Below are 18275 nucleotides of genomic sequence, written 5' to 3' on the forward strand. Positions count from 1 at the left end.
AGCAAAGAAAGAGGATGTTGTTCTTGCTATATGTCCTTTTATACTACAGACTCTATGGTTATACACGTCATACCCTGGTGTTTCTGGGTATTGTAGTTTTTTCTTGCATATACTGTGTTTTTATTGGCTGCTGAGCATTTCTAGTAAAGAAATGAGAAAGCATAATCGGAGCCTCCTGTCCTGACATAGAATTCAGCCTGCAGATGCCCTGGGCAGGCCCCGTAGACCCCCAGGGGTCATCTGACCTCAGACTTGACCAATGTGGTCCCTCGGCTTAAACTGCCGACTTTGGTGCAGGAAACCAGGGTTCGAGCCTCGAAGTCGCGTCCACATCCTGTTATTCTGGGCAAATCACTTAATCTCCCAGTGCCTGAATATGTAATGTAAATACGGTGTTCATGTACAGCGCTCCAATACCCTCGGGTCGAGTTCGCGCTATATAAAAGATGCAAATTAAAAAAAAAATGTACTAGGCTGTTCTGTGTTTCGATTTCGAAGCCCTGCTGTAGTCCTTCTTCATTGACTATCAATTGTGGAACTACAGTCCTTCTTTTATATCATTTGCCTTTTACCTTTTTTTTCAGTTTGGAAAGGCTTTGCTTCGAGTGAGCATACTCAGTAAAAATACACCAACAGCTCATGATGGGGAGTAGTATCTACTTCGTTTTGTTCGTGTGCTATGTAGGGATTCTGGTCCCGCATGCCCTGGCGATTAGTGTCTCGTGATCAGGGCATGTGTATTAGAAGGTACGTGTTGTTTCCCATCCCCTTAAAGCCTCATTGTTCTTCCTGTCACGGCAAGTAAGATACTTCTTTTGATTTTTGGGAGAACATCACCCTGAAAGTACAATCAAAGTGTGACACTTTGAGAAGAGAAACATCGAACGCCGTCAGGTAAGCACCTTACGCCATGTCCATTGGGCTGCCTCCATCTATGTGTTTTCAGGGCACGGATCTTCTAACTTTCCTATGTAGAGTGAGAATAAATAGGAAGTGGTGCAAATCCTGTAACGACTGGCATTAAATACTTTTTTAACGTTGTAAGGTAGAAGTTAAGTGGTGTTTCCTTGCAGTTAAACTAAAAGTCATGTAAATAGGATAATCTCTGACACACAGACACTCAACGTCTATTAAGCTGAGCGGGCTTTAGTTCCCCCTCAGCCTACCCGGGCTGGCTGAGCAGGGGTTATTAACCTGACCTGTAGGTTACACGCATTAATGTATATTTCTCTTGTCCTCCGAAGGACATTTAAGTTTGACGTTTTGTTTTTAATTTATAATAACTTCAAGAGCTCTTCCAACCAGACTATGCCTAATTGTTTCCCTTGCTTGAATGTTAACGTACAGTTGCAATCCCTGCAAAAAATGTTTCGTTATAGAAGTAAGCATTTATGCCTTCTACAGGGACCTACCAAACGCAGACACGGATTTGAATCCACTGAGCCCTTCATCTTTCTGAGACTGATAAAAATTGTATCTGTACTCAACATTTACAATACTATAAATGTGCCGTAGGACCCACCATGAACAATGACTATAAGAAGGTCGAGGCAAATTATTTATTAAAATAGGGAAATTCTCGAAATGTCTGAAATTCCTGTAACATGAACATTTCCCATTCCCCAAAAGATATTGAAGGCTGCTGCTACTGGGCGACACACCTAGTTAATATTAACAACTGGTTTATGCCCCCCAGGATCACCCAACATTTCGACTTGATTGCGTAGGTCTGGAAAAGCACTCTTATCTACACTACCTCTATAGCAGGAGTGGCATCTAAAGGCTGGGACCAGCGACGCAGGTGGCCCTGGTTATGTGGGGTAAGGCGACGAGAATGCTACGATTACAACGAGAAATGCCCCTTTGGAAAGGGACAAGGTTGAGGGAGGTGGCCAAATTGCAAGGTTTTGGTGCATGGGACACAATAGTAACTTCAGAAGTAGGCGATATCCTTGAGGCAGGGGAGTTTATGCCCTTCTCTTTGGCTCAATGGGACTCTTACCTACATCCAACCCAGTTCTTTAAATACGCACAACTCCATGCATGGCAGGCAGAGTGGCTCAGAGGGACGGAGATCCTGTAGTATACCCCCCTTGAAGAACGTATCTTAATGGAAGGAGTGGGCAGTGGTGCCATATCCCAGACATACAGAATTATTAACAATAATATGCCATACTCGATGCACCGACTACGGGAGAGGTGGGTGTGAGACCTGGGTGAATTTGAAGGCATTGACTGGGGAGCCGCACTTATGCTCCCTCAGGAGGTTGCTATTAAGGTGCGCCTACACCGCATCCAATTTAAAATTCTACATAGGGTCTACTACGATCGCTGCCAACTACATAACATGGGTATGGCACCCACATCCACCTGTCTAAGATGTGCTGAAGCAGTGGTATCTTATATGGATACACTTTGGGAATGTCCTCAAATACCGGCCTACTGGAATGATATCACTAAGGAACTTTCACGCATACTTGATACTTCACTCCCACTTGACCCAAAATCATCTTGTTGGGAATTCCAAATGACATGGATCGCCCCCGTTTCAAGCTCCTGTTTAGTGCTCTGGGTTTAGTGGTGGCAAAAAGGGACATAGCAAGATACCGGTATGCGCCAGAAGTCCCCTCCCTGGAGACAAGGGATGGACCTTTACATGTCAGCCAAAAAAAGTGACCTACCACAGTAGGGGTTGTCTCCGTAAATTCCACAAGATTTGGTGGTGAAGGGCTTGCTATGGGCTGGAAACCACAGGAGACTGTGTTGATTCAATGGACGGGCTGGTCCAGCCGGATTAAGGGGTATGTGGTTATACTTCCAAGTGCTGCTTCAGGTCCATCCATTGATGTTGGTTTTTGGTGCCTGTATGCCTGGTTGAATGTATTGATCTTCATACAAATGAATCGGTGTACCTTTACTATGTATTTTCTTAAATTGACGCTTGTTGCGCATGACTGTCTTCTTTAACTGGTTTTTGGCGTAAAACAGAACCATAAAAATGCATTTAAAAAACAATTACATCTTCACCAGCCTACCATATATTGATTAGACATTTTCTATTTTATTATAATCCAGAGGATAAGCCACATAGCACCAACTCTACAGAGACTGCATTGGCTCTGTTGGTCAGCGAGTTCTGTTAAACATGACAACAATTGTTGACAGATGCACTGGATAAGAGTGGCATCTTACATATGGAAGCTATTTTTAACTTGCATTACTGGGGAGGAACTCTTTCCAGCAAACCATGACTGTCTATCAATTCTTTTAATTAGTATAATGACTGAACACAGATTGAATTGTAACTATGAGTTAGGTAATCCACGCCCAAAATTATCGACATTAGACACTATCACCCCGCCATTACTGTGAGATAATAAGATTTAATCGCCAAATGGGTTTTAGCATGCGAAATGGGAAATTATGCCCCCTGTCTTTGCACTTTTCCCCCCATCACCAGGCAGGTCTCCCACCTTCTGTTGGCAGGTAGAACTGTGCTAGGGTTTTACCTCCCACCTCCCCTCCCCCCCGGCTGGTATTTCTAAGTGGTAAAACTGCTCCAGTTATAATTCTACATGAAGCATTACAGTTCAGTTTGTAATTTGCCTCTTGATGGAAGGGGTTACATACATTCTGGCTTTTAGTGCTGGGCAGATCCTTTCACCACTGACTGGTTTTAGTGTTGTAGTGTGCTAATCTGTTCTTATCTATCGTACTTTATAGCATACTGCATTTCCTGACTGACCCTCACTCATATCTATCTGCTATGCTGAAAATAGACTCCCATTACTCGGTAGAAACGATCCTGGTATTATAAAAATATTAAAAAATCTTATTGAAAAAATAGGGTCTAAGGGAAATTTTAAGGACCTGCCCAAGTTCTAATCCCCACTTCAAACTTAGTAAATACACAAAACGAGAACTGGGGGTCAACAAGAGGAAGCACAGAAGGACAAATGTATATGTTTACAAAAATAACACATAGAACCTAAGAGCAGAGCATGGATTCCCATCAATCTTACTCTCGGAACAGAGCATGGATTCTTGTCAATCTAGCTCTTGTGATCATTTTTATCATTTGGTCATCCGCCCAATATGAGAGGTCTGTCCCTTGATCATAGAGACTACCTCGCTGGCAAGCTCTATTGCTCAGAATAACTAATGGAGTTAGACCTCATATGCAGAAGAGAGAGATGCTAGTATCCATGATGAATAATCCTATGTGGTGCAGTGCAAAAAATATATATATGTGAAAGGGATCTAAAAAGGTTGTGTGGAGAGAAAAAAACTACTATGATTCACACAAAATCCTCACACCTGTTAAAATCAGTGCAAATAAACTATAGCAGTACTACCAAATGACTGCTATTTGTAGGTCAACATGTTTCAGCCATCCAGGTGTATTCCCCACGGCTTTCTTAAGGACCTGTATATGTCAATCAGTGCTACTGCATCCAACATTCACTCTATTTAAATATAGTGTGAAACAAAATTCAAATTAAATTAATCCAGGTTGGAGTCAATACAACCTCACTTGGTTCCAATCCTCCAATCACCGGGTGCAAACGTCACCTAGGAGGATAGAACAATTATAATTAACATCTCATATGTCCACTGTGCTTCCAAACAGTAAGGCCAACTACGTATATAGGCCCACTGATTATATAACCGCATCTGAATATGGCTTACCCATCTTGATCAGGGATTACACCTCACCTACCCTGGAACCTCTCTCAGGAGTATGAGGCCCCGCTCTGAAAAAAAGGGGGGGAACGGGAGAGAATCTTCGTCAGTATTAACCCGCCTTTAAAATGCTCATATATTCTCGACCGATACATATGTCACTGAGTGCCTAATAAAGTGCACCCTTCAATTCCACAAGATAAATTTCTGCCTAAAAAATTAGAAAAAATGTCTCTATACACTAAATTTGATTAATCAACATATGACCAGAGAAAGGAAAACTTAAATCTGTTTATTTCGCTTATTAAATATGCCAATGCTGATACAGAGTACCCCACATACTGATCTGGTGTAGGCTCTCAAATCAAGGCATCGTCTGTTAACTTAAAGGTCAAGCATGTCTCTCTCTAGACTCGGTAAAAAAAGCAGCATTTAGCCCCAGCGCGAGTGCTTACCTGTCCATCGTTGCCTCAGGTCTCGTCTGGATCAGGGAGGGAGGCAACGACTGGAACAGGAACCACGCCTTAAATAATCAGTGATCGCACGGCTGATACCAATTAACAATCTTCCGGCTTGGAATAATGTTGTCATTGTGACGTACATCAATGCGACACTTTAACCAAGGAGACTTCACGCGAACAGTAACGCTACGAGAAAAATTTACATGAGTAGCGTCACAAATGAAACTACAAAGTGATGTCATAAGATGCCAAAATGTAGTCTAATAAGACGCATCTCGCTAGCGAAAACTGAACATAATCCCACGGTGTCTGTAATGTTCACAGAGATTCATCAAGTAATTTGCGTGCATTGTAAACACTCGTGAGCATGTCCCCATACTTTGATCTACTATAATACGGGATCTCACAAGTAAAAAGAGGGGTTTAATGAATATATTAAATCTAAACACATTAATCGCAAAATCAAGCGATTTAGAGTGTCTTAAAAGCAGCAAGTGTCTTATTAGTCAACGAGACGATGTAAAACTCACTTATTGTCTCTGGAAATCAATGTTGTGAATCCCACCAATTGCATATAAGGCAGTATGCATTGCTATTTTTTAGGGAATTCAAACAAAACTTTATTTAAATTGACAACAACGTCAGATCCTAGACTTGATCCAGCGCTGTCAAAAATAACAAACCTCCATACTACCATGACGCATTCTACAGTTGCCACCCACCAAGAAAAGGCTTTCTGTAATTTGAAGCTAGTCAGCTGGTATACATGAACAGAGAAAGGAAGTCAATAGTAAACATGTAGGTCCTTATGAGGATGTCACTCAAAGAAAAGTACCTATAGACTCGTCCAGGGTATATCGTCATTCAGACCCTGAACATCACTGTGAAGCTTATGAACCCATCTTTGCTCCTTAACAAACAGATACGTAGAGATATCACTGATGTGTGATGGTATAACAGGTTTCTCTAGGACTGTCCAGATGAAGTCTTCTGCTCCATGGTTCTTTTCTGAAAAATGCCTCATAAGTCTGGTGGTAAGCTTCTTGCACCTGAAGGTGCTTTTGTGTTCCAACATGCGTGCCTTAACCTTCCGGGTTGTCATCCCGACATATTGTATTTGGCACGGACATGTAAGAAGGTAGATCAAATTACTACTATTACAGTTTGTAAAGTGAGATTGCACCCATGGTCTGTTTGTTCCTATGTCGACAGTTGTCGTGTGGGTAGTCTGTGGACAAACAGAACATACCCCGCAAGGGTGATGCCCTGTTACTGCTGGTAAGTCCCATAGGGTTCCCACTGGCCTTGCCAATAGGGCTTTGGGACGTGTGTGGATCAATCTGTCTCTTAGGTTACCGGATCTTTTAAAGGCAAACAGCGGTAAAGCAATTTTATCATTTCAGCAATTCAAGATCCGCCAATGCTTTCGAATGCTCTTCTGTATGTTGTTTGATAAAGTACTAAACGTATGTTCAAAAGTCAACCGGTCGAGAGGTGGTTTATTTACTGGTGGTTCAAGCAGGGCCTCACGGTTATTATTGGTGGCCCGTTTCAGAGCTCGTCTGACCAGTCTGCGAGGATAATGCCTATCCAACAGTTGTTTTGCTAGAGATCTGGTGTGATTCTCAAAACCCTCAGAAGTGGAGCAGTTTCTTCGAACACGGAGAAACTGCCCGTAAGGCAAGTTGTCTCTCAGTGCTTTTGGGTGCTGGCTATCCTATCGCAGCAATGAATTGCGTGCCATGGGTTTACGATATAATTCACTCTCCAGGTCATGGGGTGTAGCAAAAATGGACAAATCCAGGAAAGCCAACCTGGTCTTGTTTATCTCTACTGTGAATCTCAGGAAATTATTCCGTGTATTCAGCCAGTGATGGAATAAGAGAATTGACTCCTGGTCACCCCGCCATATTACCAGCACATCATCGATGTACCGCTTCCACAAGCGAATCGATTAAAAAAAGGGGTTAGTAGGAACCAGGACATGTTCTTGTTCAAAGGAGTGAACATACAATTACGCCAGACTTGGCGCAAAAACACTCCCCATACTGGTCCCTGATATTTGTAAGTATAAGGTGTTTTCATACTTAAAATAGTTATCTTTCATTGCCAAGCGGGCAAGGGCCATAGTGAAATGTACTGGTGTGATGGATTCCAAGTCAGTAGCTTCCAAGATAGACATCACTGTGTCTAGGGTTTCATCTTGAGGAATTGAAGTATACAGTGATTCGACATCGAAGGAAACTAAAAAGTCTTTCTCCATGTCGAATTCAATCTGAGGAAGCAGTCGTAACACATCTTTCGTATCCTGAAGATACGTGGGCATTCTTTGTACAATAGGTCTAAAAAAATAATCCACAAAGGTGGATAAAGGTTCTAAGATAAAGATAGATCCTTGACCTGAAATAATTGGTCTGCCAGGGGGAGGTTTTTGAATTTTGTGCACCTTAGGTAGAATGTAAAAATAAGGGATTACCGGAAACTTAGTTTGTAAGTATTGAGCTTCACGTGTTGTTATCCACCCTTCATTTAGTGCTTCTTCAATGTAATATCCAATGATTTTCTGCAATCTCTCAGTAGGGTCTTCAGTGAGAACCCTATAAGATATGTTGTCACTAAATTGTCGTAGGCATTCTCTTCTATAATCATTTGTGTCCAAAATGACATTAGAGCCCCCCTTATCAGCAGGTTTAATGGTAATACCATCGTCCTTAGATAGGGAGTATAAAGCTTGTTGTTCTAAGCGCGGTAAGTTATTGTAACTATCGCGCTTCTGCTTGCATAATTCAGTAATCTCGCCTTTGACTGCATTACTTTTTCAAAGATAAACAACAAACCGAATACGATCTGATTGAACAAAATACAGGTTTTAGACCAAGATCCACGTTTAATCCTCCAGGACATATAGTCCCATCTCAGGTATTGACCTTCGAAAAAGCAGTCAAAGGTGAGATTACTGGGGTTCTCACTGAAGACCCTACTGAGAGATTGCAGAAAATCAAGATCTATCTTGGAACCTTTATCCACCTTTGTAGATTATTTTTTGAAACCTATTGTACAAAGAATGCACGTATCTTCAGGATACGAAAGATGTGTTACGACTGCTTCCTCAGATTGAATTGGACATGGAGAAAGACTTTTTAGTTTCCTTCGATGTCGAATCACTGTATACTTCAATTCCTCAAGATGAAACCCTAGACACAGTGATGTCTATCTTGGAAGCTACTGACTTGGAATCCATCACACCAGTACATTTTATTATGGCCCTCGCCCGCTTGGCAATGAAAGATAACTATTTTAAGTATGAAAACACCTTATACTTACAAATATCAGGGACCAGTATGGGGAGTGTTTTTGCGCCGAGTCTGGCATGTCCTGGTTCCTACTAACCCCTTTTTTTAATCGATTCGCTTGTGGAAGCGGTACATCGATGATGTGCTGGTAATATGGCGGGGTGACCAGGAGTCAATTCTCTTGTTCCATCACTGGCTGAATACACGGAATAATTTCCTGAGATTCACAGTAGAGATAAACAAGACCAGGTTGGCTTTCCTGGATTTGTCCATTTTTGCTACACCCCATGGCCTGGAGAGTGAATTATATCGTAAAGCCATGGCACGCAATTCATTGCTGCGATACGATAGCCAGCACCCAAAAGCACTGAGAGACAACTTGCCTTACGGGCAGTTTCTCCGTGTGCGAAGAAACTGCTCCACTTCTGAGGGTTTTGAGAATCACACCAGATCTCTAGCAAAACAACTGTTGGATAGGCATTATCCTCGCAGACTGGTCACACGAGCTCTGAAACGGGCCACCAATAATAACCGTGAGGCCCTGCTTGAACCACCAGTAAATAAACCACCTCTCGACCGGTTGACTTTTGTACATACGTTTAGTACTTTATCAAACAACATACAGAAGAGCATTCGAAAACATTGGCGGATCTTGAATTGCTGCAATGATAAAATTGCTTTACCGCTGTTTGCCTTTAAAAGATGCGGAAACCTAAGAGACAGATTGATCCACACACGTCCCAAAGCCCTATTGGCAAGGCCAGTGGGAACCCTATGGGACTTACCAGCAGTAACAGGGCATCACCCTTGCGGGGTATGTTCTGTTTGTCCACAGACTACCCTCACGACAACTGTCGACATAGGAACAAACAGACCATGGGTGCAATCTCACTTTACAAACTGTAATAGTAGTAATTTGATCTACCTTCTTACATGTCCGTGCCAAATACAATATGTCGGGATGACACAAAAGCACCTTCAGGTGCAAGAAGCTTACCACCAGACTTATGAGGCATTTTTCAGAAAAGAACCATGGAGCAGAAGACTTCATCTGGACAGTCCTAGAGAAACCTGTTATACCATCACACATCAGTGATATCTCTACGTATCTGTTTGTTAAGGAGCAAAGATGGGTTCATAAGCTTCATAGTGATGTTCAGGGTCTGAATGACGATATACCCTGGACGAGTCTATAGGTACTTTTCTTTGAGTGACATGCTCATAAGGACCTACATGTTTACTATTGACGTCCTTTCCCTGTTCATATATACCCGCTGACTAGCTTCAAATTACAGAAAGCCTTTTCCTTGGGGGGTGGCAACTGTAGAATGCGTCATGGTAGTATGGAGGTTTGTTATTTTTGATAGCGCTGGATCAAGTCTAGGATCTGACGTTGTTGTCAATTTAAATAAAGTTTTATTTGAATTCCCTAAAAAATAGCAATGGATACTGCCTTATATGCAATTGGTGGGATTCACAACATTGATTTCCAGAGACAATAAGTGAGTTTTACATAGTCTTGTTGACTAATAAGACACTCTCTGGTTTTAAGACACTCTAAATCGCTTGATTTTGCGATTAATGTGTTTCGATTTAATATATTCATTAAACCCCTCTTTTTACTTGTGAGATCCCGTATTATAGTAGATCAAAGTATGGGGACATGCTCACGAGTGTTTACAATGCAGCGAATTACTTGATGAATCTCTGTGAACATCACAGACACCGTGGGATTATGTTCAGTTTTCGCTAGCGAGATGCGTCTTATTAGACTACATTTTGGCATCTTATGACATCACTTTGTAGTTTCATTTGTGACGCTACTCATGTAAATTTTTCTCGTAGCGTTACTGTTCGCGTGAAGTCTCCTTGGTTAAAGTGTCGCATTGATGTACGTCACAATGACCACATTATTCCAAGCCGGAAGATTGTTAATTGGTATCAGCCGTGCGATCACTAATTATTTAAGGCGTGGTGCCTGTTCCAGTCGTTGCCTCCCTCCCTGATCCAGACGAGACCTGAGGCAACGACGGACAGGTAAGCACCCGCGCTGGGGCTAAATGCTGCTTTTTTTACCGAGTCTAGAGAGAGACATGCTTGACCTTTAAGTTAACAGACGATGCCTTGATTTGAGAGCCTACACCAGATCAGTATGTGGGGTACTCTGTATCAGCATTGGCATATTTAATAAGCTAAATAAACAGATTTAAGTTTTCCTTTCTCTGGTCATATGTTGATTAATTGATCAAATATAGTGTATAGAGACATTTACTAATTTTTTAGGCAGAAATTTATCTTGTGGAATTGAAGGGTGCACTTTATTAGGCACTCAGTGACATATGTATCTGTCGAGAATATATGAGCATTTTAAAGGCGGGTTAATACTGACGAAGATTCTCTCCCATTTACCCCCCCCCCCCCCTTTTTTTTTTCAGAGCGGGGCCTCATACTCCTGAGACAGGTCCCAGGGTAGGTGAGGTGTAATCCCTGATCAAGATGGGTAAGCCCTATTCAGATGCGTTATATAATCAGTGGGCCTATATACGTAGTTGGCCTTACTGTTTGGAAGCACAGTGGACATATGAGATGTTTATTATAATTGTTCTATCCTCCTAGGTGACGTTTGCACCCGGTGATTGGAGGATTGGAACCAAGTGGGGTTGTATTGACTCCAACCTGGATTAATTTAATTTGAATTTTGTTTCACACTATATTTAAATAGAGTGAATTTCGGATGCAGTAGCACTGATTGACATATACAGTTCCTGAAGAAAGCCGTGGGGAATACACCTGGATGGCTGAAACATGTTGACCTACAAATAGCAGTCATTTGGTAGTACTGCTATAGTTTATTTGCACTGATTTTAACAGGTGTGAGGAGTTTGTGTGAATCATAGTAGTTTTTTTCTCTCCACACAACCTTTTTAGATCCCTTTCACATATATATATTTTTTGCACTGCACCACATAGGATTATTCATCATGGACACTAGCATCTCTCTCTTCTGCATATGAGGTCGAACTCCATTAGTTATTCTGAGCAATAGAGCTTGCCAGCGAGGTAGTCTCTATGATCAAGGGACAGACCTCTCTTATTGGGCGGATGACCAAATGATAAAAATGATCACAAGAGCTAGATTGACAAGAATCCATGCTCTGTTCCGAGAGTAAGATTGATGGGAATCCATGCTCTGCTCTTAGATTCTATGTGTTATTTTTGTAAACATATACATTTGTCCTTCTGTGCTTCCTCTTGTTGACCCCCAGTTCTCGTTTTGTGTATTTATTATAAAAGTATTAACCATGTCCACTATATGTACTAATAGAGACATCCTAGATGTTACTCTGAAATGGTAAAATATTCACATAAAAAAAACCTAGATCTACTTTTTCGAGAAACCTGGGTGAGATGAACAAATCTGACACAGAAAAATAACAATTTATGGTCCTTACTCACTCTGTCCTTCTGCTGGTAACTAGATATATAAATAGAACCAGCGATTCTTGACCTTTTGATTTCCGAGGATCCCCACTGAATCACAATTGCACGCCGGGCACCCATAACCAGTTTCTACAATTTAGACCTCAAACAATACACAAACATACAAAAACAAGTATACACCAAAAAATACACAAATGATTAAATATTTTACATAATTCATAAACCAAAAAAACGAAATGTAATGTTTTATTTTTAAAAGGTAAAACCATATGCTAGACTTTAGTATGTTGTTTTCTCTTTTTGCCCCAATGCATGCTCTCTTTTTGTCGGCACATTTCAGTTGAGGCGACAAATTGTCCATAATAGATGCTTGCATGCTGCCACCAGTATTTCAAACTGCCAACTTAATTTTCACCCTTTCAAATTCATTTATATTTATTGGATGTTTTAAAATTTTACATTTTGCTTTTATGTATATATATTTACTTCATTAATCTGCTAAAATAATTTAATTTTGTAAACAATTACAGACCCTATGTGTAAATGTCACGGACCACAGGTTAAGAACTACTACTGTACAGCGTGTGAATTAAGCAACTGGTGAGGATCAATGCTCTTACTCCCTTTACAAGATTAATGAGCAGATGACTGAATGCGGCAAAGAGAGAACTCCTCCCTTCCCATCACCATGGAGTTAACGCACAAGGCTGACACCAGAATGGCTGCCGGTGGCGTCAAAGCTTGAAGAGTGTAGCAGACAACAGGGCTTCCCTGAAGATGCTGGAGAACATGGTGCATAATGACCGCTGGAGGAAATACGGCTACTTTCATGGTGCTGCTCTTTCTGCGCAGAATGAGATATCATTAAATTTCTGGTTGGGGTCCTATGTTGGTCTGGAAGTAGAACATTCCCTGAAAATGTGATAACATTTTCTAGCCCAAGACCATGGTGATGCCAGTGACTACAGGCAAAGTGGGAAATGGAGTAGGTGTGCTTGCTCTTCCCTGCACTTCCAGAGGATTCTGCAGCAATGTTCCTTGTACAGGTGGTGGAAATCAAGACCAGTAACAGTGTCTCTGGAGAAGAGGCCACAGAAATAAAGAGTACGCTTTAATTGTGTTGCGCTGTGCAGAGGTGAAACTGAGGATCCCATTTACCTGATCTCATAGTGGAGTGGAGCGGGAAAGTCTGACATTATTGGGGCAATTGGAATGTTCACTGGCAGAAGCCTCAGAGAGTACCTTATTGAATTATGACACAGAAGGGGTAATTACTGGTAATGATTCTCCTCATAGCTTGTTTCACAAACAGTTATCTCTCTAGCCATGTCTAGAAAGCAAAGAGCTTGGGAAGCAGTAGGCAAATACCAGGAAGGTGAGGACTCCAGCAGTGCTATGCTGATGAGATGTGTGGATGACTTGTGATATGATTAAGGGAGCATTTGGAGTGAGTCCGAAGAACACTGAGGGGTAGTTTGCCAAATGCCACAATGGATACTTGGGGATGATTACTGAGAACCATGAAGTGGATTTATGCAAGAATTGAGTAATTGGTCTAAGGCTAGCAGACCATTGCACTGAGGGTTAGAGAAGCATCAAATGGAGAGTTGAAGGAAGAGTGCAACTGTGAAATTGCCACATTGCATGGGAGCAGAGGTTTGTGGAAGGAAGGGGGGTGGGCTGATCTTGGAGGAAGGTTATATAAGAGGGTGGTTAGGGCTGTGCTAGGGCTAGATGGTGGCATAACATGAGACCATCTGGGAAAGAATCTAGAAAGTTGTTGAGTGCCAATGAAGGGACAGAAATGGACGAGATATAGGAGGAAAATGCAGAGAAAAGCTATGAACCAGTGCTTTCTTGGCACTCCCAGTGAAAGGGGTTCAGAGAGTGCCATCAGAGCAGTATAGTAGGATTAATTTAATGTTGCACCCCTGGGTGCCTCCCTCAGCCCTACTCTTTTTAACCTTTATATCATTCTATTAATTAAACTGATCAAGAAGTTCGGTTTCACTGTAGCATCGTATGCTGAAGAGACCCAAATTATTATATCAGTATCCAATAATCTTGACACAACAGCTGAAAATTTTTAAAGCTGCATGTCAAACAACAGTTTATGGATGAACAAAAATTGCCTCAGTTTCAACTCGGGTAAAATCGAGGTCCTCTTGTTGGGGAAAAACAACTCTTTCTGGTCCCCTAAATAGTGGCCTTCTGATCTAGACCTGGTTCCCACACCTGTAGAAAAAGTCAGGAACCTTGGAGTAATTTTCGATAATCGACTCCCGTTTGAACACCAAGTTAATCAAATTGCGTCTGTTGTGTTTTTCCTCTTAAAGATCAGTAGAAAGATCATGCCCTTTATTCCATCTCACCTTCATAAACTGGTAGTCACAGCACTCATGTTATCTAAACTTGATTATTGCAATGGACGGTACGTCAATTTACAACAGAGATTGTTGAGGAATCTTCAGATCTTGCAAAACATGGCAGCTCGCCTTATCCTTAACTTCCCCAAATATCAGTCAGCATCACATGCTTTATGGGAACTCCACTGGCTGCCAATTCAGAAAAGAATATCTGTAAGGCTCTTTTCATTGCCTATCGGGCCTTACACAACTCTGGCCCAAATTTCTTCGGACATAATTTTATCTGGTACAGACCGACTAGAACACTGCGATCTGCAGAGTATAGACTTTCAGTAGTGCCCACTTTCAAGGAGGCACGGTGTTGAGGAACCAGTTTTGTGATTAGCACCTCAAAGACATGGATCTCCCTCCCACTCCATCTTAAAGCATCCCTTAAGCGTATCAAATTCAGGAAAACCCTGAAAACCTAGCTTTTCAATCAATAAGTTGGTGACTGTTGTTCTGTTAATTTCCCAACCTTTCTCGTTACATTTTTCCCAGGCAGCGCCCAGACACCTTCGGGTAATCGAGTGCTTTACAAACCATAATAGCATAACTAAGCTTCAGGGAGCAGCTGCGGAGTGTTGGGGCTTGGGAGGGGATTTTAAGAAAGGACAAGTTTGTGGGCAGGGCTGTATTTTTAGATATTAATGTCTCTGTTAGAACTGGGGGTCTCTAGTTGGCAATGGTTTGCACCTTTGGCCAAATAGGGACCCTTGCTTCTAGTCAGAGTAAGGGGGGCTACACTCCTAAAATAACCCCTGCTCAACCCTGTGGTAGCTTTGCACGAGTAGGAAGGCTTATCTCGGAGGCAGCGTGTAAAGCATTTGTGAACACATACAGTAATACAGTGAAAACACTACAGATGGACACAACACAGGTTTTATAAAAAATAAGTATTCTTTATATAGACTTAACACAAGACCCAAACGACAAAAATCCACAATACAGTATTAAGAAAATGACTTTCAGATAGTAGAAATAGCTTAGTTCACTTTAGATGGTAAATGCGACACGTTTCTCACAAAGTACCTTAGGATGCGTAACGCAAGATAAACAGAAGGTTTGCAGGGAGAACGATGCATCGGTTCCTTGCTTCGGGGGAGGCGATGCGTCTGTTCCTCAGTGCTTGCGCAAAGTGGGCGATGCGTCTGTTCCTTACCGGAGAGGAGGTGATGCGACGATATCGTGGTGCGTTCTGGTTGCGATGTGACAAGATGGCGCCTCAATGCGATACGACGATCCGGTGCGATGCAACAAGATGGCGTCTTCGATGTGATGACGTGAAGGTGATGCGTGCATGCCCCGACAGCAGTGCAGAGAACTCTGTAACTTTGGAGCCGCGACAGGCCCTGCGACACGCTTCTCCGGTGATGCGTCAGCAACAGCTGTGGATGCGACATGCTTCTTCTCGTTGAGTCGCACTTCCAGCTCCCAACAACACGCAGGCTTCTGCAGACAGAATTCCCAGCAAGGAAATTCAGGGGGGAGCTGGTGGTGAAGTCTTGTATTCCTGAGACTTCAGCAGGAGGCAAGCACAGTTCAAGCCCGTGGAGATTCTTCTTCAAGATGATGAAAGTTCAATAAACGTTCCTTCTCCTTTACTTGGCAATAAAGAAACCACTGCAGGCCCACCCCAGAAAATAGCACTCTGGCACAGGGGCAGTCCAAACTCCTTCAGATTCTCTGGTTCTTCTCCTTGGCAAAAGGTCCGTCTTGATTCCCAGAAGTGATCTAAAGTCTTGGGGTCTGGGCTCCAATATTTATACTAGCAAATCCTTTGTCCTCTGAGGGCAGAGGGTGCCTGTACCTAGCCAGAATCAGTTCTGTGCAGCTTCCTTACAAGAGGTGGAGACAGCATTGTTGAAAGCAGACCTGGCCCAGGTAGTTGAAAGGAAATCTCCTCCCCCCCCTACTCTCTATTCTATGAAGGCTGGAGGCACTGAAAGGAAATCCCCCCCCCCCCCTCTCTATGCAGCAAAGGTACTATTCAGCACAGCCCTGACTCATCAGACTGCTGGAGCCCAAGCCCTCCTGTCACTCACCATACACAACCTAGCAGAGGCAGGCGGGATGGTTAGGTTAGAAAATACCTACTTTCTAAAAGTGGTATTTTCAAACACAGAATGTTAAAACCAACTTCACTGAAGATGTTTTTTATCATTCTGAGTTCAGACATACTAAATTAGTTTTTCTGCCATGTTCCCTGGGTCAGGTAGGATTATAAGATGTTATAATCAAAGTGCCCATTCTGGCCTATGGGGACAGGTATCCTCTCAATAGTGAAAAACGAAATTGGCTGTAATTCACTATCAGGACATGCCACACACATCAGGGCATGTCCTACCTTATACTTACAATGCACCCTGCCCTTGTCTCCATTCAAAGGAAACCAAGGGAAGCAAACCGAGAAGCAAGTTCATACCTGTCTGATACAGCCTAGCCAAACGTGAAATGAGACCAGACCAGATCCGGTTCTGTAGCAGAAAGTAGGATGTTTTGCAAAACCAAAAAGTATATACGCAATTGCTAGTGTTCTAGGAAATGCAATAAAACATTTTATTTCTGAACGGAAATTTTGCTCAATGCAAATGTGAAATTAATTATCCACTTTTCAACTGTGAAAGATGGGTGTTAATCACATTGTTCCACTTTTTGTTAACCAGATTTATAGCGTGTGCAAAACTTGTTTGCTCTTTTACATATGCAGCCACATATGCATGTCCACTGAGTTTTTTCACCACTTAAAGCCTTTTCAAATAAGGTGCCTGGTATGCAGTCTCTATCGCTGGATACACGATTTCACATGTACTTAATAAACACAGTTCAACATGCTAATTATGCTTAGCTCTTGCTGAAATTGTCTAACTCTCCACTGTCTCTCTCTTCCACTCTCTCAGTGACATCTACAATGTCTGCCAAACGCAAGAGTGGACTGAAAGTAAACGCCATCTGTGCCAAGCTCCGCCATCAGGTAGATTCAGATCGTGAGACCGACGTGATGGAGAATGCAGAGCATGAGATACCAGACACCTATGAGAAGCAAAAGTTCTTGAGTAAAGCACCCTCTAAAATCATGAATATTTCCCAGAGAAGAGAAGACAAAAAGCGGCGCAGAGAAGCCATTGAGAAATGGGTCAATGGAGATTGTGTGGATGAACCTGTGGGAGAACAGAAGGCAGAGGTTTGTGAGATCCCCGCTGAAGATGTCTACATAGTAAAGCCGGAAGACTGCAGTGACAATGAGGACAATGGAGGCAAATCAGCAGCTCCTCTGAAATCACAAGCTAGTGAACTCTTGGTGAAACTGGCTTCAAAAGCAGCTACTGCCAAAGACCACAGTTTGTCAGTGCTTGGAGAGCCTGTGACAAAGCAAAGCAGTGCCTTGGCTTCAGGTGAGGCTTGTGTTTGTTGCACTGCTGCTAACATGACCCATTAAATATATTGGGGTGGATTCCGCTCCTGTACGTGGACCTATAAGCTGTCGTCTACACAAAGGTCTGTTGTGAAAATGTAATGGCAATGGTGACATTTGAAGGTCATTTGATGGCGAGAGTTTGGTAGTAGGGAGAGAACACAGGTAGAGTGTTAAAAATGTGGGGGTGTGGTGGCATTTTTATAATAGTACGAGAGGTCTGGAAAAGAGTAGGAGTTCCTGGATGAGTTTTGGATATCTGGGAGAGCAGGATGGTGCCCTCAAATAGCAATAGAATTTAGAGGGCTTACTGGGGTAGAAGTAGATCTGTTGATGTTAACCAGAGTGTGCAGTTCAAGAAGTGTGATGCCCCTTGGGGACAATGTGACAGTTCGGTGAGGGTAGAGGAACACAGGGGAGAGTGATGCTGCTTGAGGACGGGAGATAGAGTGTGGGGAAAATACAAAAAAGGATATATTTATCTTGTGGATTTCTATAGCACATAGTCACCAAACTATAGATGCGTTTTACATGTTAAAAATAACAGTGACACAAGGTTTCACATAGAACTGATGAA

General features: G+C 42.3%; 1 protein-coding gene across 2 annotated transcripts in view; it reads left to right on the forward strand.

The window, feature by feature from the left end:
- Positions 1–582: 582 nt before the first annotated feature.
- LOC146866790 (zinc finger protein castor homolog 1-like) overlaps positions 583–18275 on the forward strand; it is a 74476-nt gene continuing 56783 nt past the window's right edge. Inside the window, exons 1-2 of one of the 2 annotated variants that reach the window (XM_085601300.1) lie at positions 583–894; positions 17184–17678. In XM_085601300.1, coding sequence (XP_085457426.1) covers positions 17195–17678 — 484 coding nt within the window. In that variant the 5' untranslated portion in view covers positions 583–894; positions 17184–17194. The remainder of the gene's footprint in view (positions 895–17183; positions 17679–18275) is intronic. The other variant, XM_085601311.1, reaches the window with a different exon arrangement.

The sequence above is a fragment of the Triturus cristatus genome, chromosome 1_2 (genome assembly GCF_964204655.1).
Source record: "Triturus cristatus chromosome 1_2, aTriCri1.1, whole genome shotgun sequence".
Classification (NCBI taxonomy): Eukaryota; Metazoa; Chordata; class Amphibia; order Caudata; family Salamandridae; genus Triturus; species Triturus cristatus.